Consider the following 26,407-nt stretch of genomic DNA (forward strand, 5'->3'; position numbering starts at 1 on the left):
AGCCTTGGAGCTGTGATTGCGAGTGATGGCGAAACGGGCCAGTGATCAGTGCGCGGTGGTCAGCGAGGGCGGACAGGCCACGGACGGTGAGGGCGCAAACGTTGCTTAGTACGAATGCTTAGTGCTTAGTATTGCTTAGTATTTTTATTTTCGCGCTGCTGCTGGTAGTGTGCCTGTCGCGCGGCGGCCGTTGTCCTGGCAGGGTTTCCCATGTGATCGCCGAAATTCGTGGCGGCCATGATGCCTCGGCAGTGTGGTGTGCGTGGCGCATGCGTCGGCGTCCTGCACGCTGATTGGTCGGCCGGGGGTGACGCGCAGCTGTGGTAGCGCGTGTGATTGGCCGATCGGTGCGGCGGAGAGGGCCTCAATGCGGTTTGAGGCGCCTGGTCCCCGAAGCGGGTAATTTCGGCGGGAAGCTGGCGCGCGGCCGGGCGGTGTGGGGCGAGTGCGCATGCGCGCGCGGTGACGTGCGTGTGACGTCACTACCACGTGACGCCCCCGTCGAGAAAAGCGCGGGAAACCGCAGCTGCAGCGCCAAGTACAGGCGCAGGGCGGCGCGGTGAGCGGTGGCCGACCGGCGTGTGCGGTGACCGACCGGCGTGTGCGGTGACCGGCCGGTGTGAGCGGTGACCGGCCGGTGTGAGCGGTGACGCCCGGCTGCGGGCCGACCGGTGGAGCGGCTGCGGGCCGCCGGTGGAGCGGCTGCGGGCCGACGGTGGAGCGGCCGCGGGCCGACGGTGGAGCGGCTGCGGGCCGACGGTGGAGCGGCGGCGAGCCGACCGGAGAAACGACGTGCTGGTGAGAGGGCGGCGGCACGATGGATCCAACGGGGATGCAGATAGTGTCTGCGGTGCCGTACCGTCCAGGCACGGACTTTGAAAAGTGGCTCCGGGCATTGGAGCGGTATATGATCGCTGTTGACATTCAAGGGCCTGCGAGACGGTGTGCAGTCCTGTTGCACCTGGTGGGCCCGGACCTCGCCGATGTCAGCGATTCACTGCCTGAGGAGGACGCCGAGAGACAGGGAGAAGACGAGTTTGCTCGCCTGAAAAGGAAGCTAACACGGTATCTGGTGCCGAAGAATAATGTGGTGGCGGAAAGAGGAAAGTTTCAAGGGATGAAAATGGAGCAGGAAGAGAGTCTGGAGGAGTTCCTGGGCAGACTACGGACGCAAATCCTGCGCTGCGGCTACGAGCCGGCGCAGGTGGACCGTGAGTTGAGAGACCGATGCGTCCTGGGCAGCCGAGGTGAGCTACAGAGGAAGCTGGTCCGGGAGGCGGCGCTAAAGGGTGACGACCTCTCTCTGGAGGACGTCCGGCGGACGGCACGGGCGCACAGGGACGTGATGGATCTGACGACGCGGCTGTCAGGGGCGCCGGCGCCGGCCGAGACGGACGGGGAGGCAGTTCACCTGGTGCGACGCCCGCAGCGGACGGAGAGGGTCAGGCCGACCGAGCCCCCGGGGCCAGGCACGTGCTTCCGCTGTGGCGGCCGGGGCCACTGGCGGCGCCACTGTCCCAGCGCGCAGTCGCGGCAGGCCGGCGCGCGGCCCCGGCAGGACGGTGCGCAGCCGCGGCAGGACAGCGGGCAGCCACGGCAGGACAGCGGGCAGCCGCGGCAGGCCGGCGCGCGGCCATGGCGGGCCGGCGCGCCGCGCTGCTATCGGTGCGGAGAGCGTGGGCATCTGCAGCGTGACTGCGGCAAACAGCGAACTGGCGTGAAGCTGGTTCAGGACGGCGACCAGGCTGACTGGCAAGTCAGCGCCGTGCAGCCTGCCGCAGCTGAGTGGGCGACGGTCAGGGTGAACGGCCAGGAGTTCACCATGCTGATCGACACTGGCTCACCGGTGACTATAATCAGCGCGGAGACTCACATCCCCGGTCTGACGCTGCGGCCGAGTGAGCTGCACCTCACGTCATTCACCGGCCAGCAAATCCGTCTGCGAGGCGAGGCCGACGTCAACGTGGAGACGGACGGCCGAGCGACACGGCTGCGACTCGTCGTGTCCGACATGGGCTCTCACCGACCTCTCATGGGACGAGAGTGGATCAAGGCGCTGAGGACGGCGTCGGGTCTGGAGACGCTGAACGTGTGCCCGGTGGCGACTCAGCCGACGCTGAAGGAGGTGATGGACAAACACCGTGAGGTGTTCAAAGAAGAACTGGGCAGAATCCCGGTGAAGGTGGCGCTCAGACTGAAGGAAGGCGCCAAACCGGTCTATCGACGCGCCAGACCGGTGCCGTTTGCGCTACAGCAAGATATCGAGCGGGAGCTCGACAAGTGGCTGGATCAAGGGATCGCCGAGAAGGTGCCTCCTGGACACTTCTCCGGATGGGGTACGCCGCTCGTACCCATCCCCAAGAAGGACGGCGTGCGGCTGTGCGCGGACTATCGGATCACGGTGAACCCGCAGCTGCAGCCTCTGAAGTATCCGATGCGCACGCCGGAGGAGCTATTCGCCAGCATACGAGGGAAAAAGTTCTGCAAGCTGGACTGCAGGAACGCCTATCTCCAGTGTGAGCTGGACGAAGAGAGCCGAGAGATGACCACCGTGACCACACACCGTGGTGCGATGCGGATGAACCGTCTCCCGTACGGGATCAGCACCTGTGGAGCGCAGTTCCAGGCGATCATGGACCAGGTGCTGGATGGTCTTCCAGGAGTCGTCTGTTACCTGGACGACGTGCTGATCGGCGCCGACAGTGACCGTGAGCTGATGGACAGGCTGGACCGGGTGCTGGAGCGGCTGAAGGACAACGGCGTCCGCCTCAAGAAAGAGAAGTGCCAGTTCGGAGTCCGAGAAGTGGTGTATCTCGGTTGGCGACTGTCTGAGGCGGGTCTGCGCCCGGTGCAAGAGAAGACGGCGGCCGTCACAGCAGCACCTGACCCTCGGAACGTGCAGGAGCTGCGATCTCTGATCGGGTCAGTCAGCTATTATCAGCGGCTGCTGCCCAACCTGTCTACCGTGCTAGCGCCGCTCTACGCGCTACTGAAGACGGGCGTCAAATGGGCATGGACGGCGGAGTGCGCCGCGGCAGTGCGCCGTGTGAAGGACATGCTGTCCACGGCGCCGGTCCTGATGCGGTACGACCCCGTGCTGCCGCTGCGGCTCGTCACGGACGCCAGTGCGACAGGAGTCGGAGCGGCTCTGATGCAAGTGACGCCCGAGGGGCTCGAGAGGCCGGTACAGTACGCCTCCCGAACGCTCACTCCGACGGAGAGGAAGTACGCCCAAGTGGAGAGGGAAGCCGCAGCCGTCTCGTTCGGAGTGCGGCGGTTCCACCAGTTCCTGTTTGGTCGGCCGTTCACCCTGGTGGTCGACAACAGGACGCTCTCCAGGATCCTAAACCCGGACCGTGAGCTGCCATCTCTGGCGGCGGCTCGCATGCAAAGGTATGCGCTGCAGCTCGCGGCGTATCAGTACAAGATCGAGCTGCGCCGGACGGAGGACATGAGGCTGGCGGACACGATGTCCCGTCTGTCGGTGCCGGACGAGGCGGAGAACCGGCTGTCGGCAGAAGAGGAGGCGGCGTACGGCGGAGGCGGCGTAATGTTCATCGCCGAGCAGGGGCCGTGTCTGACCGCGCAGCAGATAGCAGTGGCCACGCGCCGAGACCCGGCGCTCGCCCGCGCTCTGGCGGCGGTGCGATCGGGCTGGCCGGCGGTGGTGGACCCGGACCTGGCTCCCTTCAAGAATCGCCGAGAGGAGCTGACGACTGAGGCCGACTGTCTGCTCTGGGGCGGCCGAGTCGTCATCCCGAGCAGCCTGCGCGACACCGTCAAGCGGGAGCTGCATGAGGGTCACTTCGGCTGCACTCGCATGAAGCAGCTGGCGAGGCGCTTTGTGTGGTGGCCGGGACTCGATGCTGAGCTGGAGGCGCTGGCTCGCGGGTGTCAGGCGTGCGTCTCAAAGCGAGCTGAGCCGCCGCAGGCGACACGGCACCCGTGGGAGCCGACGGACGGCCCGTGGCAGCGGGTGCATGCCGATTTTGCCGGACCTCTGAAGGGCACCTGGTTCCTGGTGATGGTGGATAGTTTCTCCAAGTGGGCTGAAATGATCCCAATGAAGACGACCACGTCCGAGCGGACCGTAGCGGTGATGAGGACGGTTTTTGCTCGTCTCGGACTACCACTGGTGCTGGTAACGGACAATGGCCCACAGTTCACGAGCCAGGAATTCGCCCAGTTCGCCAGCTCTAACGGGATCCGACATGTCAGAGTGGCGCCCCATCACCCATCGTCTAATGGGATGGCGGAGCGAGCGGTCGGCTCGCTAAAAAACTCACTGAAGGCGACTCTGGCAGCAGACGACAGCGGAGGCATGGAACTGGCGCTCGCCCGAGTTCTGATGGCGTACAGAGTGACGCCCCACGCCGCGACCGCACGGACTCCCGCTGAGATGCTGTTCGGGCGGAACCTCCGCACTCGTATGAACCTCATGGTTCCGAGCGCCGAGACAGCTCTGCAGGCGGCTCGGGACCGGCAGCGTGAGACGGCCGGCGGACGGAGCAGGGAATTCGCCGTGGGAGCTACAGTGTGGGCCCGCTCGTATGACGGTCGTCAGAAGTGGGTCCGCGGCACGGTGGTCGCCCGCCCCGGTCCCGTGTCGTATGAAGTGGACGTGGGACACGTGATCTGGTCGCGCCACGTTGACCAGCTGTTGGCGGCGGCGGCGGACCCAGGGAACAGCGCCGGCGGTGACGTCAGAGCGGCCACCGGCGGTAGTGTCCGAGCGGCGACCAGTGGTGACGTCAGAGCGACGACCGGCGGTGACGTCAGAGCGACGACCGGCGGTGACGTCAGAGCGACGACCGGCGGTGACGTCAGAGCGACGACCGGCGGTGACGTCAGAGCGACGACCGGCGGTAACGTCAGAGCGACGACCGGCGGTGACCGGGCTGGTGGCGCCGGCGGCAGCGCCGGGCGCCCTGTCGGAGACGATCGCGCCAATGGCCTCGGTGACGGCAGCCGCGCCGGCGTCGCCGGTCAGGCCTGTGACCGGGGAGCAGTCGGCCTCGGCCGTGCCGGTGATCTCGGCGGCGGCGGGGATGCCGGTGACCCCGGTGGCTACGGCCGTGCTGGTGACCCCGGCGGCGGCGGTAGTGCCGGTGACCTCAGCGGCGGCGGTGATGCCGTCAGCAGCGGCGGTAGTGCCGGTGACCTCGGCGGCGGCGGTGATACCGGTGACCTCAGCGGCTACAGTCACACCGGCGGTGGCGGTGACGGCGGCGGCAGGGGCGGCGGGGACACTGAGGGCCCCTCGCAACGCCGTTCCGCTCGGCGCCGGAGGTGCCCGAGGCGACTGATCGCCGAGGTTTAAAATGTGTTTGTTTCCACGTTCCGACGCGTAATGTGTTTGTTTCCACGTTCCGACGCGTAATGTGTTTGTTTCCACGTTCCGACGCGTAATGTGTTTGTTTCCACGTTCCGGTTTAAAATGTGTTCCGTTTTAAGGGCGGCAGGTTAAAGTGAATGTGTTCCGTTTTAAGGGCGGCAGGGTGTGGTGTCGCGAGCTGCTCCCCCCCTGCCCCGGGGCCTGGCGACGCCAGTTGCTCCCCCCTGCCCGGGGGCCTGGCGACGCCATTGGCGGCGCCGGCGCGCAGACGCGGGGTTCGAGAGCAGTCGGCCGCCGGCCCGCGCGGAGCGCGGTTGTGGTAGTAGCGATCGGTGTTTGGCGCTCTAGGAAGTTTAACGCAATGCGGCTTTGGTTGTGAATAAAGAGCTCACGTTATAACAGATTTCATTTCTAAGCCAAGGTTATTAACTAGTCTTGGGGTTGGGATATAGGTGAACCGCCTGAGCCTAAAGAAAATTTAAGCTTTACAGTTTATTACGAGCAACTGTTACGGCAGAGAAAGTATCTATGAAGGCATATCATTTTTTTATTCTGCTTTTAGCGGTAAGGTCAAGCTTACACCCTCGGTTGATAAAAAGTGCATCACGCCTACACGTTCTACCTTAGCTCCTGGGCCGCGTACTGAGAATCTCTATGCAGATTTCGTAGGTCCATATATGGACCTACGAAATAGAAGGTTATTAAATCAATTACATTATTTACATATAAAATACATACACTTCTTATGTTAGGTAAACAGCCAGGCCATGAAAGCTCGCGCAGAAGTTCAACTTATCCAGATTTCAGCATTTTAATCGGTGCATAACTCGTAAACAAGTAAAGTAGCACCCCGGAAAGGCATTCGATAAGCGTAGCTTTTTTAATCTTTCGCTAGCATATCAACAAATATGATCTAAGTATTGGAGATGAGTGGCTGGCTTGATTCACTCACTCGCAAAAGCTTTGACTCACTGAGCAGTGAGTGAGTACCTACCTAGGTACAGTTGGGAAAAACCTATCCACTAGGGACTAGGGTCACCACCAATGGTGGATTCCTTCCTTCTGCTTACAACTACGTCCGCTACTGACTACGTAACGATGAGATGCAGAAAGCTGTCGCAGTAAAAACCTGCTTCCGTCTCGAATGTGACGTCAACATTCTCAGAAGTGCCCGCTAGTCTCGGCTGCCTGTAGCGGATGTCCTGAGGGGACTGAGAGATGACGGCAGGTGACCCGTCAGTCCTGCACTCTGCACAGTGCAAATGCTGCAGAGTGCACGATGCGCAGACGAGTCAAGATCTGGCCGAGCAGCACAGCGATCGAAAGTCCGATCCCACTATTACTTTACTATGGTTAGACATAGTCAATACGGATTCTCTTGTGTGATCTTATCCCTACACAGCAAGCAGCCATGGGTGCGTAATTACATGTGCAATCAGTGCAATGGTTGTGCAACTATTGCAATCGGAAGGTCGGTTAGGTAAAAGTTTAGTCGATACCGTAAACCGGGGTGAGTTGATATGGATTTTGAGGTTTTTCTAGATTTCTTTAAAAGTCACATTCATTTACGGAATTCTTTTTGTGCCAGTTTCCTGGCACATGCCTTGGGGAGGCAATCAGCAAAAATGAATAAAAAACGTATATATTAAGCCCCTTTTTTAAAACGCCAAAGTTCATATCAACTCACCCCCTGGGGGGTGGTGAGTTGATATGGTTTTGGATTTTTCAAAATTTCTCGGCTAAAGAAGCTCAGAGATGAGTTGATAAAATGCCAGTGTTTAAAAAAAAAGGATGTGAGAACACATCCTAAAAGAAACCATCAGAAAAATGGTAGTAGTTTGGCAGCAGACCTCATATTCATGAAAACGCAATCATGTCCAACACAGCGCTATCAAAATGGCTTGATTTTAGCAGCATCATTTTTTCGCTTTATGATACTTAGTTTTACTTAGAACATTCTGAACTTGGCTAGTCACGTGTCCTCAAGCCAACGGTATCAAAACTGGCAATATATTTTGGAATTACAAGTGTATTTTCTTGTAATTAAAACACATTGTCAGTTGCGGGTCAAGGTTGATATGCCTCTGACAGGGATAATGGATTGAAATGAAAGAATACATATACTTTTGAGCTTTTGTTGACTGGTAGTCAACAAAATATTAATGAAGTGAAGTGAAGCGAATCTAATTTGGACTGTATTCTTTAAGGTGAAATGAGCGACATAAAACAGAATTCGGCATCAAAAGCCAAAATTAACCCTCGCACTTATAGGCGGGCGAACGGACCACCTCGGCTTTTCGCACATAACTCGCGCAAAAACCGGCCGATTACGACGAAACTTTCAGTACCTCTCGAGTTTATCAATTTTACACTTGTTCTAAAGATTTCATGACCCTGACTCAAATGGTTTTTGACTTGTGACCTGATTCTCGAGACCATGCTTGGCTGGAATCGCGATTTGGCGTAGTCGGCTCACATTATCCGCGCATTTCCAGTCTTTTTGTGATTGTAACGTCCAAACATGTAAATGATGCTGGTCCCACGCAGTATTGTGGGTGTCAACTGTCAAGGTCACCTGAAGGTCAGGTCAGGTCATTGACCTTTGGTGACCTCGGTTCACTTTTTGGTGTTTTACATGTTTCTAGGGTAGTTTTTTTCGGGCCGATTTCGAATTTAACATGCATTTGATCATTTATGAAATAGTTTTAGTGCCTTCGTAACATGTTACGACACCGTCAGTGTAGTTGACACTTGACACTCCCTATGGATAGCCGGCAGGACACCTACTGGTTGACCAGACCTGACCTGACCTGGCCTAAATATACGAAGACATCTGTGATCAAAACTAACATGACATTCGTGATCAGCAACAGCCAAAAAATAATAAACTCGCTTTACGAACTTCAAATAACCCCCTATTTTCCCGACTTCTGGGTAATTGACCTGGCCTGGAAGTAGAGTTCTGCACGGCTGCAATTTTCCACAGCCTAGCCGCCCCGCAGCCGTGGCTCCACAGCCACAGCCGCCCACAGCCGTGGCAAACTGTGGGCAGCCAGCCGTCAGCCGGCCGTGGATACTTTCAATGAAATGCAACCAAATAGTACAAAATAAGTTGTTTTTAGTTGAAACATTTAGCTAAAAGCACATTGCAATGGGCTACAGATTCTCAAGCTCATGAAGCATCATAGGTTAAGTGGTTGTGTATCTGGCTTTAGGCTGAAGGCCTGAAGCCTGATGCGCATCGCATAGGTACCTAGGTACACAAGCCCTTGCAAGGGGTTAAGAAAGATGGGTAGGTAGGTAGGTATACCTACATCAACAGAAAACAAACAACGAACCAGAATAGAAGCACTAGCAGTGTAGACATCTAATGCCAAATCCTGAAGCATGGTTGTGGGACAGAACAACAGACTCTGATGCTTTTCATGATCAATGTTAGGTATGGAAAATGAAACTTGAACTGAAGTTGATGGACTGTCAAACAGTGATTGTCTGGTCAAAACTCTTGCTTCTTTCTTACCTTGCATTTTTTCTGGGGTGTGATATGCCAGGCTTGAAGCAGCCTTCTGAGCAAGTCTCAAACTAATTTGATATGCAAGGCATCAAAACACTAGTGAGCATCCAAGAAAGAACCACATTCATCTATTTTGATTTTTCCAAATAATGATCTTCGCTCAAATCCCCAAGGACGTGCGCGCCACAATTGCCTCTTTCAATTAAAAATTTTACTTGAGTTTTTAATGACGTCAATAGCAAAGAAGTGGCAATAAATTGTTTTGTGTCACTATAAACAGCCATAAAAATTATAACTAATAAATAATAATGCTGTACAGTTAAAAACTCGCTCTCAAACAAAGATAAATTATCAAATTTTAACATTTTCAGAAGAAGACGTCATTGTATTAGTAAAGTCAACAGCTCGCGTAAGAAATATTGTGTTCAGGGTTTTCACCGTCATGTGAATTACGTGTTCAGGGTTTTCACCATCATGTAAATTAGCCGTAAGTAAGGTTCATGCTCACTTATTATCTAATTTCATTGGCTTCGTTGATCAGCATTTTCTGTTAGCGGTCACTCACACACCAGTTAGAACATAAAGCACCAGTTTTATATTATGTAATTGGACTTGCCGAAAATCCAGAAATACATCTTACATCTAAGAGTTATTTTAGATAATATTTTATGAAGCCTTTACCTGCCCTTACCTAGGCGTGATTTCTTTTTTTATTACCTGAAAGAATCATTGAACGCTCGTCTTCAATAGCTGTAAGGTGCTCTCCTAATGACCAGGTGAGATTGATTTGAGAGGGATGTGACAATGCAACATGTTGCATTTTCTGAAACTGTAAAGTCTTGGTGATGAAGGAACATTTGGTACCTATAATTAGTATTCTGTACCAGAGTGCAAACTCCCCTACAGCAAATGGTAAAACCATTACAGGTTTTCAAAGGCTTCACCACTTTCAATGTTGCTGGGCATCCTTTGCATGATTTTTACAGGCTAGACTGCTTATAAGAATGTAAGATTAAGGATTTAAAATTTTATATTTGAGTACTTAAGATTGAGCTTGAAATCTCACAGCCGTGGCCACAGCCGTAGCCGTGTTCTTGGAGATATTTGCAGCCGCCCCGGCCCACAGCCGTGGGGCTGCAGCCAGCCGCGGCTGCAGCCGGCCGGTGCAGACCTCTACCTGGAAGGTTAACCAATGACCTAGGACCTTAAAGTTGGTTATCATCGGCTTCCTCGCGCCTCGGGCAACACGCTCATTTTTTTCCGCGAAGCTCTAGCTCCACCAGGCCAGGTGCCAAACGACGATGGGATTCCAACGGACCCCCCCCCCCCCTATACGTTAAACGCTGGCAAAACGCGAATACGGGCGAGGGCTAAAACACCAGTCAATTTCTTTATATTGCTTGTTCCATTTCATTTTCTCACTCATTCTCGGTTGGCAACTGCCAAGCAGGAAAACTAATCAGTTTCACGAGATCAGAATTCCCGCGCTGTTAGCCATACAGAAACGACAGTTCTGTCATTTTCGAAACTACGAATAATTATAACAGTTTTTTTTTTAATCTGTATGTATATAGGTGTTCTATAGTGTTCCTATGTAGCTTGTAGGGAGCCATCTTGAGACTTGACAGGGAGTTGTGCTGTGCCTTTTGCATGTTAGGTATGTCCACAGAAAAAAAAACTTTGGGGTTACTGATGTTAGTTGTCGGACCTTCGACCCCGTCTTGAGTTGAGATGTTAGTTTCACAACGTTTCGGCCAGTTACTCTCCGGCCGTCGTCACTCGTCAGGTGTTCTTTTGACCCTCAGAAGGACCTGGATGTTGGTGGCGTTGCGCCGTGCGCATCAAACAGTTCGAAAGCTCCTGTAGTCAGCGGGAATCGAACTCGGGTTTCCCCGGTGTTCGTCCACGGTTGTTACCACTCCACTATCGAGGCAGATTTGACTATGGCCGGAGAAGTTACGGGCTGAAACGTTGTGAAACTAACATCTCAACTCAAGACGGGGACGAAAGTCCGACAACTAACATCAGTGATACTAACAGGCCTCGTCTCAAGCATTCAGAAAAAAACTACAGCTTTTGGGGGTTGATGGAATGATGTGGGGAAAGAAAAGGAGAAGAGTTGGTCTAATTGACTTTGTCTTACCTGCAGACCCATATTTCATGCTGATTTGCATGCCTACCAGCCTGGTATCAGCTTTTATCATGCATATCAATTCACCACTTGATGGCATATCAACTCACCACCTGTCACTTTTCTTAAAATTATAAAAAAGCGTTGTTATAGGTGAAACCCAAAACTACCTGGGATCAACAGTAAATTGATGGTAGTTTCTTTCCCAGTGCATGTTGTTTCATGAATATCCGCCGTCTTTGGTGTAGGGTGGGGACTTTTCCTTGGTTTCAAAATCAGAAGAAAAAAAGGACTTTGAAAAAAGTAATGTGTTAAGAAGGCACTGCACCACATGCATGCCTTTCTCAGCTATATGCATCACTTATTGGTTGCTTCACTTCACAGAAAAATAAAACTGAAAATTGGTTTACACATGGATAAGCAGCACACATTTTAACATTTTTCGAGCAATTTATATCAACTCACCACCCCATATCAACTCACCCCGGTTTACGGTAATCGAGATAAAATACCGATAGGAATTTTGCATAATTGAAATTGAAAAGTGGAGCAGTAGGTAGAGCCTCTAATGTCGGGCTGATATCTTTTGTTAAATGATCATTTTATTAGCTATCGAGAGCTCTTACCTATTTACGGTTCAGTGTGGTTACCCTTACCTACCTACGGCTTCCATTGGCCCGGGAAGCTAAAAAAAAAGCACGAGCCACCATCGAGTCTTACGTTGGTCGAGTTGGGCTGCAAGCGTCGAGCTTAGAAGTTGAACTTTCCAAGTGGCACGTCTAGGTCTATGTATTTTTCGTCAGGTTCATCTGACCCTGACCTGTGACTGCTAGCTTGAGCTTGGCCTCCAAGTCGAAGGTCACGGATAGGGGTACGTAGGTATACGTATATGCGGGTATATGCGGGTATATGCGGGTATATGCGGCCTTATTATATTATTTTTTTTTTAGGCGAAGTTAAAGCCACTTATGCAGTACCCAGTCTCTTCATGATAAATTTCGAAATCAAGATGAAATCTGAAGTCAGAATTAGCCCGGCAGTTGCTGGGGTATTTCGCCACCCACCGTTTGCTGGGGGGGGGGGGCGCTAAACGCCCCCAGCCGATAACTCGAGAATCAATAGGCGCAGCGAAACGCACGAGGCGTCAAACGAAAGAACGCGACGAGACGCTTCAGATGAGTACTTTAAAGTTGAATTTTGAGGTCACAGGTCGGGTCAAGGTCAGGTCAAACACCTGAAATCGGGCTTTCAGTAGCATGGACTTCAGGACTTCGCAATGGGCGGCTCTCGTCATAAACTGCCCTGGTGGCGCAGTCGGTTAGGGCGTCGACCCGCGGTGCGGGCGGTGCCGGATTCGGGTTCGATTCCCGGTTCCGCCCGTTCCGCGGGCGTCGTCCCCGGCTGTGTCACCAGGTGTGGGGTAGGCTCCCACTTCAGCCGTAGCCTGGGGGGGTGGGGGAAGAAGGGCCTGGAGGAGGAGGAGCCCTCCTGTAAATGGGCCACAAGTGCCCGTTGGAGGGAGGCCTGAATTAAAAACTCTGTCAAAACGGTGCACAATCCATCATATAAGGCCTACAAGAGTGTCAGCTCCATGTAGGGGTCAGTTAAGCATAGGTCAGGGTCAAGGTCAGGTCACAGTAGGCACCGGGTAGGCACATATCCCCGAAAATCAAAACTGATATTCGCAGCCTGTGACACATGTTTTATGGGTAATCTGGGGCGTAGAACACGATGGTGGCATCCATTTTGTCATATGTGTACGTGTTTGGCTCAAAAAGTTCAATTTAAGAAATGCATGTATCATGGTCGTGAAGTAGTCACGATAAATTGCCAAGATTCAGTTCAAGATTTTGCAAAATGCGGAACGATAATCAATAATCGAAGATAGCCATTTGATTGTTTATGGTGTTGGCAGTCCAATGGCGTTTACGGCATGTCTGTATGTCTATTCTGTGATTTTATATGCTTTTTTGAACATATGCCGTTTTTGGTCGAAAACTCAGAAATCATGACGTCACTAAATCCTCGATATCTCAAAAATTTCCGACCGATTTTTTTGAAACTTTGTCACAATACACTTCAATCAATTCCCTACAGGTACAGAGAATTTGGCGCGCCTGCGGCGCGCCATTTTTATGCTATGGCCCGGCGAAAAAAGTGGGGGCGTTTAACGCCCCCCCCAGCAACTCGCGGGTTAAAGCTTGAAAATGTTTCTCACTGTGGGGAACATTTGGTATGCTTAACATTGTGGAAGCCTTCCCAGCCAGCAATTTGGTTCGGCTCAAGTCCGTTTTGCCCCGGCAATTCCGACGTGCTAGAATTGGGCCGGAAACGGAACGCCGTCAGAGCCGGGGTTTGAGTCGATACGGCTCTATTCCGGTTAGCCAGCCTTTGCCGTAGCGCTCCCGAATTGGTGTGTTCGGACCACCAAGTCTGGCTCAAGTCAGGCTCCCCACGGCCAGGTCCGGCTGCCTAGTGCCTCGTAGATGCTCTGGCATACTGCGGCTGAAGTACGGTTGAGACTTGAGGTGCGGCACGGCTGATACGGCTAGGTCCGGACTCCGGATGTGGTGTGGGCGAGCTCTGGGGTCGTGTGTCAATCCAGTAGAGCCCCAGACCTAGTACAAGTTACATACTTTGGCCGGAGTAAATGCCGGAGCTAGCCAGAGTAAAACCAGCTACGGCCCCGACCAGATTTGTTGGCTGGGTTATCGTTAACTACGAATATCGATAGTGAACGTGAAATCGATATTCGGGACGAATATGAATTGAATCTAATGGCCTTGGCCGACAGCAAAGCTACCGTCGGAACGATCTGGATGTTGATGATGACATGTCATCGTTATTCGAACGAATCAGGATGTGTAGGCATGGGGAGGTGAATGCTGAATACGATGCAGCTTTACTATCCTTGTAGGTATGCACAAGCATAGATATTGCACAAGGCTATAAAACTCCGTATGCAGCTATCGCTATGCGTGGTTTACACTTTACATAGCCTTGGTGCGTATATTTTATGTTGGTTATTTGTCGAAGATCATACGCTGCCTAATTGGCGCACGTAAAAAGGTAACCTTAAACTTTTACAAATATGACGCCTTAGCACCGTTTTGTTGCGCCATTGTTGTTGCTTCGGTTATTTTTTTTCGGCCCCGATCTTTTGTAGAAGCAGGGGCGTCGCCGACGGGGGGGTCGGGGGGGTCGTGACCCCCCCACTCTTGAAAACTGGGGGTGTCGACCCCCCCAATTTTTGCGATGCTGAGTAGGTATGCTTTTTTTAGCTTTTATGTCAGTGAAGCAGGCGTCAGCAACACCAACAAATACATCAGATTCAGAATCGCTTCAAGAGCTCCCTAAAGCCAATTAGCCAATTAGGTAAAGGTCAATTAGCTGTGGGCGGGAACACCAGCACAACAATATTTTTAAGTAGCCACTATTCTAGTACCTTTTTATCCCTCAAGGGATTGGACGCGCCAAAACTGCCCCGAGCGTTCGTCTGATCGTTTAAAAAAAAAAATGGTCGCAGTCGATTCGTCGGATCAGTACCTAACTACAAAACTACAAACTAGCCTCAGCCGCATGTGGCTACCGTCACACCTAGCTGTACAGTGCACATGTAGGGGAAAGGGAGTCAGATGGAACCGTCTCGGGCTTTCGCAAAGAAGTCGCGCAAAAAGGACCCGATTGCAACGAAACTTCCGGTGCGCTCGAGTTAATCACCTAGTTAAAAATAAATCGATATCCCTGATTCAAATGAAGATGACCATGGTTCACTTTTTCATAACATGCTTTTAATTTATATGGTAGTTTTTGGAGCTGATTTTGAACTTAGCGCCCATCTGAACATTTAAGAAGTAGTTTTGTTGCTTATACATATAACATGTTAGGAAGCAATCGGTGGTGGTCATCCACTATTAGGTACTGGTCGATCTGACCAGACCTGATCTACCCCAAATGCATGGAGTCATCATCTTCGTTCAAAACTAAGATAACATTCGTAATCAGAACCTCGAAAAACCATCACAACTTACATTCGTTAAGTTCTAGCAGGTCCCGAGTTTCCCTACTTATTGGCGATGACATGAGTCCTGAGATGACCCGAAACCTTGAATGGGTATCATCGGCTTTCTCTCGTCACGGGCAGCATGCTCTTTTTTCCACAAACCTCTAGATCGATCAGGGGTCGAAAGCATACCTCAGCGTTACTTTAGTATACGTTATACGTTAGCTACTGGGAAACCACCAATAGAAGGGCTACAGTGAAGCAGAAAACATATTCGATAGCTCTTTCAACGCCCTTTCGCTAGCTTCGCGTCAGATTTCATCTCAGGTCTATGTTTCGCCCATAGAAGGCAAACAGCTAACTGGACAGATTCTGCCGAAACATTTGCTTTGATTCCGTGAATTCCGTGAAACACTTTAGATTCCGTGAATTTGTATGGTATTTACATATGTTGTCTTGCCACCACCGTGTTTATCTCTTTGAGACGCGTCACATGAGTTAAAATTTGACCATTCAGAATTAACGTTAAAACAACCTCAGGTCAACGTTATGTCGAAAAGGGACCTCCTGCTGCATATGAATGGATCCGTGATGTTGAGCTGAACAGTGAACACCTTCCAGGTGCTGTCATCGCTCTACCGCGTCTTCGTCAAAAGTTGTAGAAAAAAAAAATGCTGGTGGCCATCGATGGACATTTCCACTAATGACCTTTCGAGTCATCACTCGCCATAAGTTGCACCCTGTCCCTGGCAATGCTGAGCTGATTTGTCATGGCTCCAAAGATATTTTGCGTTTCTGACGAACTTTTTCAAAGCAGGAGGCATTCGTGCTTTTTCTAATTTCTCATTATTTTCTAATGATGAGGTCACGTATTTGACCTGCCTCCAGATCAAGATGTGAATCCTCAGTTAGAATCATGAATTGCTAACACGTATAACCCCATATATTAGGTATACAGTGTACCAAATTTTGAAGTTATGGGAGAAAAGCTACAAGATTGGCGAGAGGGGAAAGTTTTATAGAGGTATACCGTATAACTGAGCTTGACATGGCGACCTGACCTTAAGTGACCAGTGATAATTGTTACGCAAAAGTGATGTAGGTAGGTATACCTACCTAATAGGCTATACAAAATTTCGCGGCGCTGCGCGCCGATTTGTTACACGCACACACACACACACACACACATACGCACGCAAAAAACTGGGAAGTGTGGAAAAAAAACACCCCTACCCATCGGGTGAAGACGAAACCCGACCCCCCCACTCAAAAATCCGTGGCGACGCCCCTGTGTAGAAGTAGTCGCATAGTTCCGAAGTTGAGGCTCGTTATGATCGGTATGATCATGAGACATGAACCCTCCAACGCAAGTTGATAACTGAGTGAGACTCGTGCCTGAAGATCCTTTTGAACTGAATGGCTCGCTGGACAGATGCGAGGTCAAGAGCGTTATGATTGAATGACTCATAACCAGAAACCATCCTTTTTGTTTCTATTTTTAAGTTTTTAATCAGTTATATGTTAGAAACTAACCGTTACTAATATACTTCACCGGACATTTCCTGCCTGGACATCATCCGAAGCCCGCGCATACATCCCCATGCTAAACCTATCATTTTCCTTCATCTGCTTAGTTTCCCTCTGAACCATCTGGCTGCAACCGATTGCAACATCTACTCGATCGAGACAAGAATGGCGCACTGATGACAACAATTACGGACGCTTGAGCCCAACGAGGCTATGCGCCCTAACCCAACAAGTACAAGTAAGTCGGTTATTTTTTGTTTTCATTATCGCTTAGTAAAAGTTAAATATTTGTAAGTATTCTGAATGCCGATCTTCAAAATGAAAATTTAAGGTTGTCCAAGGAGTTTGCTTGTTTTATAATGCTTGTGCATTTCAATTTTACAATGTATCAGACTCAGACCATCACAATCAGTATTGAGGAGAGCTCGTTTGATGACTACTAGACTAGCGGTATCAGTATTTATTGCTATTGCAATTTTTCCCTGATTGCATTGGTTATTGTTTTCAGGGTAAAACTTCAGTTTTTTACATTAAAGAAACACAATTTTGATGATCGTTTCTCCTTCTCGATGGCCAATTACATCAAAAACAGTTTCGAAACACTTAACTTCGCACCACTTACCGAAATATAATAAAGAAATCACCCCACCTTTGATGCGCTACGCACACACTGCAGAGACGCAAAATGGCGACATTGTTTTGCCTCTGATGCGCCAGATATGTAATTTAAAAGAATTGGATGCGACTACTAAATACAATATCCTGAAACAAGAACTATTTTCATCCTAGGGGACACTGGGAAATCGGGGTTTTTGGGTTGGGGAGGGGGGGGGGGGTTAGATTCAAACCAAATCTAACCTAACCTAACCTAACCTAACCTAACCTAACCTAACCTAACCTAACCTTACCTAACCTAACCTAACCTAACCTAACCTAACCTAACCTAACCTAACCTAACCTAACCTAACCTAACCTAACCTAACCTAACCTAACCTACCACGTTTCCAGGGGTTTGTGCGCTAGGGACGAAAAGGAGTATATCTTAGGTAAGGGTAAATGGAAAAATGTTAGGTTAAAGAGTTCTGGAATAGGCTCCAGGCCGGCCTTCGGCCGGCCTGGAGACAATTCCAGAACTCTTTAACCTAACATTTTTCCATTTACCCTTACCTAAGATATCCCCTATTTGTGGCCAAGGCCACATCATTGGTTCGCGTCGCTAGCAAACACGTTTCTCAATCACCTTCACCCGAAAACCCCGATTTCCCAGTGTCCCCTAGGAGGAAAATAGTCTATTATCGGCATATTGTATTTAGTAGTCGTATCCAATTATTTAAGGTTACATATCTGGCGCATCAGAGGCAAAACAGCGTCGCCATTTTGCGTCGTGGCAGTTGACGTAGCGTGCTGACGATAGGGTGGTTTCTTTATTATATTTCGGTAAATGTTGCGAATCAAAGTGTTTTGAAGCTGTTTTTTATGTAATTGACCAAGGAGAAACAGTGAAGCATCATCAAAATTGTGCTACCTCAATGTAAAAAACTGAAGTATCGCCGTTTTCAGAATTCAGACAACACAAATTAAACTACCAGCCGGTTTTTAACAATAAAGCTCAGCAAATTTTTATATTATATTTTTGTTTGTTGGGTTCTTGGCTTGGTTCTTGGGACATAAAGGAGCCGGTAATTGTAAAGCAGGCGTCACCGGTCACACTTCTGTGTATATGGCTGGAGCCTGGAGGTAGTGTGACGGGCTGTGGCCTTGAGACTGGCACTAGTGTCATCGCAATATGATGTGTGACGCCTGCTTTATGACTACCAAGCAGCCTGGCTGCTGCTGCGCTGCGGGCCCTATTATTAGCATTTAACAATATTTCAATTTGCCAGCTGGGGCTGTATGGTTGCATTAGCAGAGTTTGTTTTTGTCTTATTTCATAGTAATAATATTGCACTACTTTCTGCAGATAATGATCAGGCATCTGCCAATCAGATTCAAAGCTTGTTAGCCAATGTCTGTTGATTGTTTTATTCAGGGATCAGGTACCGTCAGGCTGGCTACATCCTTGAAACTCGAAAAACATCATGGAATACAAAGCATACTTGTTGTCTTGAGGCACTTTCTGTATGGAAGGCTTGTAAGTTGTAACTATTTGTAAATACAGTAAGATTTATTAGGCTAGGAACTTGGCTGATTATTATTGGGTTGTAAAAACTCCTGAAGGGTAATCATTGAGATTTAACTACCAAACTCCCAAGTATGTCCCTCAGTTCAAAACCACAGATTAGAAGTGTAACATTCTGACAAAGGCCGCTTTTGCTCCATCTCTCAGTCTTTTCTCCCCCCTTGCCATTGTTCTGAGTTCTGACTGTGTGCCTTGCTTACAGGTGACCTGTCACTAACTGTCGTGTAGCACCAGCCAGCCGCCATGTCGGACTCTGACGTCTCAGCCAGCGGCGAGGGAGAGGACGACGAAGTATATTGCATATGCCGCTCCTCCGACAGCAGTCGGTTCATGATCGCCTGCGACAAGTGTGAGGAGTGGTACCACGGCGACTGTATCAACGTCACCGAACGAGATGCCAGACACATCAAACGCTTCTACTGCGACATCTGTCGTCGAAAGAACCCCGATCTGAAGATCAAGTACAAAGAGAGTCACAAGAACCGGCGGCATGGCGAGGATAAGAATAAGGAGAGAAGCGAAAGGTTAGAGAAGAGCGATAAACACGAACGATCTGATAAGGCGGAGAGGAAGAGCGAGAAAGCGGAGAGGCACGAAAAGCAGGAAAAGAAATTGAAAGATGAGCATGACCATCGACGGGAAAAGGAAGCGAAGAAGGCGGCTCGAGCTGAGAAAGAGAAAGCTCGGGCAGAGAAGGAGCGAGCACGGGCTGAGAAGGAGAAGGAGCGCGCACGAGTTGAGAAGGCGGAGAAGGAGCGAGAAGCTGAGCGGGAGCGGGAGGCGGCGGCGGCGGCAGCTGCGGCCCAGCCTCGCCCACGTCCTCCGCGCGGCTGCGGCCTCTGTACCGGCTGCCTGAGGGAGTCAGACTGTGGTCACTGCTCGACCTGCCGCAACGCGCCGCACCGGCCCTGCAAGCGGCGCCTCTGTCAGGGTCCGCCGCAGCCGGCGCCACAACCGTCGCCCCTGCGCGAGTCCAACCGGACGTCACCGCCGCCTCGGGAGCCCACCCCACCGCCGCCACCGCCCCCTGCTCCGCCGCGACGCAAATCTGTGGAGACCCGTCGCGCCCCGGCGGTCGGTCGCCGACGCAAGAGGGCCGAACTCTCAGACGACGAGACTGACCTACTCGAGAGCTCCTCTCGACAGTGCTACGGCCCTCAGTGTGTAAAACCGAGCCGGCCAGGCAGTCGCTACTGCTCCGACCAATGTGGACTCAACCTTGCCCGGAACCGGATCTTCCAGGTGCTTCCTCAGCGCATCCAGGAATGGAACATGACTCGGTGCGTGGCCGAGGACCGCAACATGCGTACCCTGGAGCGTATCCGGCGCGAGCAGCTGGACGCTCAGACTCAGCTGGAGCGTCTGAATCGCGCCCATCACGAGCTGGATCGACAGTGTGAGCGGGGCCGGCGCGGCACCATCGACCCCACCGCGCTGGAGGATGATACAGAGGAGGAACCGCACAGTATCCACTGTGTGACCTGTGGACACGAGGTGGCCACCAGAAACGCCATCAGGCACATGGAGAAGTGCTTCGGCAAGTACGAGAGCCAGACGTCGTTCGGGTCGCTTTATCAGACCCGAGTTGAGGGGTTCAACATGTTCTGTGACTTCTACAACCCGGCGCAGAGGACCTACTGCAAGAGGCTGCGTGTGCTCTGTCCTGAGCACAGCAAAAATCCCAAGGTAGGTCGGGTCAAAGTCGGGTCTGGTTTTCTAGTTCCGTACAGTTCTTAACTCCCCCTTAGGTGTTTTGCATTGCTGCATAAGGTGTTTTGCATTGCTGCATAAGGTGTTTTGCATTGCATTGCAGACTGGCTGCGGATGTAGCGGTTAGTTCTGTTTTTTTTTTTTCCCACAAGCTTTGACAAGTTCATCGTGTACGAGTACTCCTTGCCCGACAGAACATATATTACATATTGCATGTCCTATTAGAACCTGCCAGGTTTATGTAAGCCACTCTGTTAACCCAAGAGCATCGCAATGAGCCGTTTCATGGAGCACAGAGGTAGTTATTATGTCAAATTTACAAACTTGCCATATGCACCACACGTACTGCCAGAAAGCGGCGGTCCGAGAATGAGAGGCATAAATCGTTTTCTTTCCTTTTGCCAGTCAGGCCGTCGCTATGTTATTGTTGTTCGAAGAATCCTGTTATTGGCTATTTTCGGCCCGAACATTTGCTCGGCATTCCGCTCCAAGAACTGAAACTTAATCCTAGGGATTATTGAACATAGCCGGGAAACCCACATCAAACAAAAAATGCGCCTTTCATCTCGTTGTTTCTAATCTCGGCCTGAATTGCTGGTTGGTTGTATCAGGGCTTTGTACCGTGCTTGTATAGAACAACGTGTATTGGTATTTACATAATTGACGTTCTGGCAAGGCGAAGGAACGCTGAACTCGCTGACGAGTATTGTTTCTGGGTTTGCCCAGTCTTTGTCTTTGATAGGCTGCCGTCTCGGTCGGTAACTATATTCTGCTGAAAATCGGTAGTTGAAGCCACTGCTCCGTCGGGACGGGATTTTCATTTGAGGAAATTCCAGTAGCGTTTGTGACGGACTTATGGTTTTGCAATAGCGTGCTGTATTAATGCGAGGAACTGTTGATAGACTTTGCGTCAAAATGATGACGTGCTATTGTTATGAAATTCTTGACCAGTCGTATTTCGTGGTAAACTGAATTTCTCGGACAGAGGAATGAGTCATCCGTTTCGTGTAGGTTGTGAATCGTAACACGATTGCTAAGTACCCAATCGTGTCCAGGAAACCATACAGATAGTCTCTTACTCCAATGCCTGTTTTTCTAGTTATTTGAGCTTTCTAATAGACTGCGGGGAATCGTGTCGAAAAACGAAATGCCTGAAGGTCAGGTCACCACTTTACCGTGAAGTGGATTGATCCCAACGATAGGATACGTTCATTGCGTATCCTAGCTACCAGCGACTGAACGATTGTTTGACCGGTTGAAAATATATTTCGTAGTTTTGGTGACTGAGGGTCAAAAACATTTTTGCGGTATATCTATTACCTATAAGTCATTGGAAGGGAACAAACACGTCTCTTTCCTGCGAAAATCATGCTGGACCTTCACAAATGATGCGTAGGTGCATTTCGCATCAGGGCTGCGGAGTCGGAGTCGCATTCGGTCGGAGTGGACAGTTCTGACCGGAGTCTGAGTCGGAGTCGATTTTAGAAACCGGAGCCGGAGTTGGAGTCACCGAAAATCCATGGACTCCGCAGCCTTGCTAGGTCTTCGGAGTCGGTGTTGGAGTCGGTCGGAGTCGACAGTTCTGTCCGGAGTCAGAGTCGTAGTCGAAGTTGGTTTTTGAAAGCCGAAGTCGGAGTCGGAGTCATCGAAAATCTGTCGAATCCGCAGCCCTGTTTCGCATCACACATGAGTCGCATCACACAGATCTTGTTTTTTTTTTTTTTTTTGGGTTAGGCCCTTTCGGTCGACAAGACCATTGCAGAGCCGGAAGGATGATAGGAATTAGGGGGAGACATTGGTCTGGGCAGGCACCCTAGTGAGTCGCTGGGGCTGAGCCCGTCCAGAGGACAGGCCACCCAGCCCCAAGGCACTCACTGCACCCGGCTACGGGGTGCGCTCCCTCAGGAGCAGCGGTGCCGCTCCAAGGGAGCAGCCCGCATGAGATAAAGTTGCCTGTCCAGCCCGGAGGGGGGTTGCGGCTTGGAGGAGAAGGATTTCAGTATCCTGAGGATAGAAGCACGGATAGATGACACAGATCACATGGGTCATGACCTCATGAGGTCACTGACAGATTTACTTTGTTTTTCATTGGTTACTTTGGTAGAGAAGATGTGTTCGAGTGGCGAAAACGCCTATCTTGAATGTGTTCATCTGGACCATACATATCGATTGCCGTGTGTACTGTACAGGTGTATAATAATGACCCTTTACGTTAGGTTACAAAGTTGATCCGAGGTCAAAACTCCCCTTGTCCGATAGTTTCGAATCGATAGTTTCCTTGGCTGACGTGTGTTTCACCCTTTCGCCGCCAGGTGGCAGACGATGAGGTGTGCGGCTGCCCTCTGGTGGCGGACGTATTCACAAACATGGGCCAGTTCTGCCGAGCGCCCAAGAAGAAATGTCTGAAACATTTCAGTTGGGAGAAACTACGTCGGGCAGAGCTCGACATGGAGAGGGTAAGGTGGCTTGATGAGTGTCGGCTCAATAACGTTATTGATGGTAAAGTCTTGCGTGTAGTCCCTAAGCTAAGCACGTTGCCAGGGAAAGATCGACAAGCCATTTTTATTGTATGTTTTGTTTTACTTTATCTGGTTGTGATACGATAATCGCTAACCGTCCGAGACGCTCATAAACGCATTTCAATTGGTACGTCTCGATTCTCTCGTTCGTTTGTTGATCTCTTGCAACATGCATGCAGTATTTCCTGCCATGTCACGCCTCTCTTACATCGGCGCCAGTGCGTAGCCTTATCCCGTTCCGTCCCTTGCATCACTATGTGTGTCCCGTACCGCCCTTACCCCACCCCTCGTACCCTGTACTGCTCCTTGCTGACCGATTACACGCTGTACAGCCCTCTGCAGACTGCGTGGTAGGTATTCTTTTTTCAACAAAACCGAGAATAACGCGAATACTATGCTATCGGGCACTCGGAAATCGTAACAGCAAGATGCGCGAGACTCCGCGGCTTAGATTGGCATTATCATCGTATGCATTTTCCATCCAGTTTGGCAACAAAACCCAAAAGTTTATATTTGCCCCCAAAACAAACTCTTACATTTTGTTGCCACACAAGGCGTATGCTTTGTTTATTGATAGACCCTATCGAAGGAGTGGAGCATGGCGCATCTATTTGCAGTGAGTTTCGACCGACTGATAACATGACTTTTGAATTATTATCAGTTTTGTCGGAAAAAGAATACCTACCACGCAGTCTGCAGAGGGCTGTACCTCCCTTTCGTCCCCTCCGTACTATATAACTGATCTCTCCCCCCCGTCCCCCACAGGTGCGCTGGGCCATGAAGATGGATGAGTTGCTAGAGCAGGAGCGTCAGTGTCGCCAGAGTATGGCTAACCGTGCCGGCGTGCTGGCTCTCATGCTGCACTCCACCTACGACCACGAGGTCATGGAGAAGGTCCAGAGCCAGCAGAAGAAGATGGCCAACAAGGTCAAGGTCAAGGTCTCATAGGGGTTGTCTGTGGGATAAGAACTACCGCAGTCATATTATCTTGATGGCTGAATTGGATAAAAGCGATGATGATTAAAGAAGGGACCGACGCATTTGCGCTGGCACCCTTTAAAAGTACTTTTTCAATATGCCACAAATGTAGCCAGTGAAGCAGCCCTTCAAGTTGTGTTGTCTGTTGTGTTAATTACATTCATCGAATGCTCCATCATAGTGCTCATTCAGTGAAACAATACATGTCCATAGCACTAAGCCTGGTGTGTTTTTTGTTTCATCTTGTTTTGGTAGTTATTCTCGTCATATCCTTTATCGATGCGAAATGAAGTAGAGATTAAACTTTCATAATATCATGTATTATGTAAGACATAAGAATGCAAAAAAGTCCAGGATAACACTGGTTGAAAATATAGACTAGCCCCAGGAACAGGGTGTCTAGCAGACCCCGACCTCCACTATAAACGAATTGTCACCAAACCCCAGTGATTATATGCCCAGCACCGTGTACCCTGTCTTCTCTGTCGTCAGTCTGCCTCTCAGCCCGTTCATTGGGGCGGCTGAGCACGGCGGCAGACCACGTCAAACGGCAGGCAGAGCCGCACCAGACCGATGGAGGCTGCTTCTGTGGGCAGTGCCGCACCGGGGGCCGGCTCCACAGCCACCTCTCGCAGAAGACTGGCGAGCAGCATGAAGTGGTACGCCTCGGCGTACTTTTCGCCGGTACAGCGGCGCAGACCGATCCCGTACGGGACGACATCCTCGCTGCCCACGAACTTTCCGTTACGTAGGAAGCGCTCTGGTCGGAAGCGGAGAGGGTCGGACCACCGGGCTGGATCCCAGTGAGCTCCCATAATGTCGTAGCGTAGGGTGGTTCCGGCTGGGACGTTGTATCCGCCCACCTTGAAGTTTTGCAGTGATCGGTGCGGCACTCCGGCTGGTGTTAGGGAGGAGCGACGAAACACTTCAGTCTCAAAGGCTCGCAGCAGCGGTGCGTTAGCCCGGTGAGCCAGTGTGGGCTGGGAGGGGAGCGCGGCAACCTCCTTACGCAGCCTCCGCTGCAGTTCTGGCTCCCTCAGCAGGTACGCCATAGACCACTCAAAGAACGAACTGGTTGTCTCGCAGCCACCGTTCATGAAGTCAAAGAAAAACATAACGAGGTCCTCGTCCACCTCCGGTCGCCAGGCGGCCGGGTCCGGTTGAGCAGCACGTACTTTGGCGACAAATGTTCCACCTCCGCCTCGCACGGCCGCAGCAAACGCCGCGCGTACGGCGTCTCTGTAGCGCAACACGTCAGCGAACCCGCTCCTTTCCGGGAAAATTGTGCGCAGGACCGAGTTGTTCACCCAGGTGTTCTGAAGTGCGCTCATCTCGAGAGTGAACAGATGAGCGAGCCGCTGTGCCTCGGCCGCTGGTAGTCTCTGACCAGTAACGATAGTCCACGAGAGGTTAAAGTAGCGCCATCTGAACAGACTCTTCACTGGCACGGGCTCGCGTGCATCGGCGAGCTCAGTGACAAGCTCGTTGACTTCTGTACGGATCAGGAGCTCCATTTCACCAGAGCGTAACATTTCTCCCAGTGCGGCTCGCATTAGGGGTGAGTGTCGAGCCCATCGCTCACCTTCAGCCACGATCACACCCCGTCTCTTGCCGTAGGATAACTCCAGCTGAGCCGAGCCAGCAAACCGCCCGTTCGCTGCGTGCTGGGACATTGCCGCTCTCGTAGTCTCCAGTCCTGTCATGTAGACGTTGTATGTCCCGCCGGCGTAGAAGCCCACCATGCTTCCAAATCGCGCTGGCAGTGAGCACAGGACGTCGAATAGATCGTCGCGGGTTTTGGCTCCGACAAAGGCCAGAGTTCCGATTATGGGGACTGGAGTAGGCCCTGGGGGCCCACCGGAGGGCCGACGGGGCCATAGTAGCAGCAGTGCGACGCTCACTAGTACCACTGACACCACCACAGGGAGCATGGCGAGATGGGTGTCCTCTCAGACTACACACAGTCTGAGTTTGGTGAGTGTGAGTTAGATGAGCTTCCGTCCCGGTGGGTCTCTTCAGTAGCACTGAGGACGAGGGTCCGCGTCCGCGGTGTGGGGCGGACCCTGAGCGCCCACTGGGGGTCGAACCGCCACAGGGGCCGACCGGAGAACACAGGTGATGTACCGACTGGTGGCACAGTAGGGGATGCAGTGCACACCTCTACTGCACAGCGACAGCACACACTCCCAACGCAGCCCCTAACCCCTCACCCAACCTACACTGGCTAAACTCAACTGCAATGTGTCACTCAACTTTGTAACATTTTTACAACAATATCGTCGGTCGGACATTGACCTTTGCTTGATCAACACCAAATAAGCTGATTATTTCGATCAACTGCACGTGATGGATGCAGCTAACATCTGTCATCTATAACAGGCAGACAACACTGCATAGTTCAAGGAGTTCGTCTGGTGCACCGTGTGGGGGAGCTACGACAGATGGAGGGTCAGCGGGGGTCCGTTGAGCCACCTGAGACCCTCAGCAGGAAGCCGGCGAGCTACGTTGTCG

At 51.4% G+C, this 26,407-nt stretch overlaps 3 protein-coding genes across 9 annotated transcripts; 2 read left to right on the plus strand and 1 right to left on the minus strand.

Moving 5' to 3' along the window:
* Window positions 1–1,123: 1,123 nt before the first annotated feature.
* Window positions 1,124–18,895, plus strand: LOC122380025 (uncharacterized protein K02A2.6-like). Its single transcript, XM_043362758.1, has 3 exons — window positions 1,124–1,441; window positions 1,691–4,044; window positions 18,892–18,895. The coding sequence occupies exons 1-3, from the start codon at window positions 1,124–1,126 to the stop codon at window positions 18,893–18,895; spliced, it is 2,676 nt and encodes an 891-aa protein (XP_043218693.1).
* Window positions 16,282–24,115, plus strand: LOC122380045 (CXXC-type zinc finger protein 1-like). 7 transcript variants are annotated; one of them, XM_043362795.1, is made up of 4 exons: window positions 16,282–16,748; window positions 18,892–20,375; window positions 22,712–22,855; window positions 23,684–24,115. In XM_043362795.1, exons 2-4 carry the CDS (start codon window positions 18,933–18,935, stop codon window positions 23,864–23,866), a joined length of 1,770 nt encoding a protein of 589 aa, XP_043218730.1. In that variant the 5' UTR covers window positions 16,282–16,748; window positions 18,892–18,932; the 3' UTR covers window positions 23,867–24,115. The 7 variants fall into 7 exon arrangements, with proteins under 7 accessions (XP_043218730.1, XP_043218734.1, XP_043218732.1 ...); XM_043362799.1 differs by having other exon boundaries at window positions 16,745–16,800; XM_043362797.1 differs by lacking the exon at window positions 16,282–16,748 and adding an exon at window positions 17,871–17,947.
* Window positions 24,116–24,200: 85 nt separating this feature from the next.
* Window positions 24,201–26,182, minus strand: LOC122380046 (methyl farnesoate epoxidase-like). The gene has a single exon (XM_043362803.1). It carries the CDS (start codon window positions 25,825–25,827, stop codon window positions 24,406–24,408), a length of 1,422 nt encoding a protein of 473 aa, XP_043218738.1. The 5' UTR covers window positions 25,828–26,182; the 3' UTR covers window positions 24,201–24,405.
* Between the last annotated feature and the right edge of the window lie 225 nt (window positions 26,183–26,407).

Source organism: Amphibalanus amphitrite, unplaced genomic scaffold (genome assembly GCF_019059575.1).
Source record: "Amphibalanus amphitrite isolate SeventyFive unplaced genomic scaffold, NRLGWU_Aamphi_draft 000090F_arrow, whole genome shotgun sequence".
Taxonomy (NCBI): domain Eukaryota; kingdom Metazoa; phylum Arthropoda; class Thecostraca; order Balanomorpha; family Balanidae; genus Amphibalanus; species Amphibalanus amphitrite.

Excerpts from the sequence above, each read along its gene's own strand:
- LOC122380025 (XM_043362758.1), top strand. The coding sequence starts at position 1,124 with ATGGAGCAGGAAGAGAGTCTGGAGGAGTTCCTGGGCAGACTACGGACG. Across the intron at positions 1,442-1,690 it reads GCCCGCAGCGGACGGAGAGG|CGTGACTGCGGCAAACAGCG; the intron begins GTCAGGCCGACC and ends GGGCATCTGCAG.
- LOC122380045 (XM_043362795.1), top strand. The coding sequence starts at position 18,933 with ATGTCGGACTCTGACGTCTCAGCCAGCGGCGAGGGAGAGGACGACGAA. Across the intron at positions 20,376-22,711 it reads AGCACAGCAAAAATCCCAAG|GTGGCAGACGATGAGGTGTG; the intron begins GTAGGTCGGGTC and ends TTTCGCCGCCAG. Across the intron at positions 22,856-23,683 it reads CAGAGCTCGACATGGAGAGG|GTGCGCTGGGCCATGAAGAT; the intron begins GTAAGGTGGCTT and ends CGTCCCCCACAG.
- LOC122380046 (XM_043362803.1), bottom strand. The coding sequence starts at position 25,827 with ATGCTCCCTGTGGTGGTGTCAGTGGTACTAGTGAGCGTCGCACTGCTG.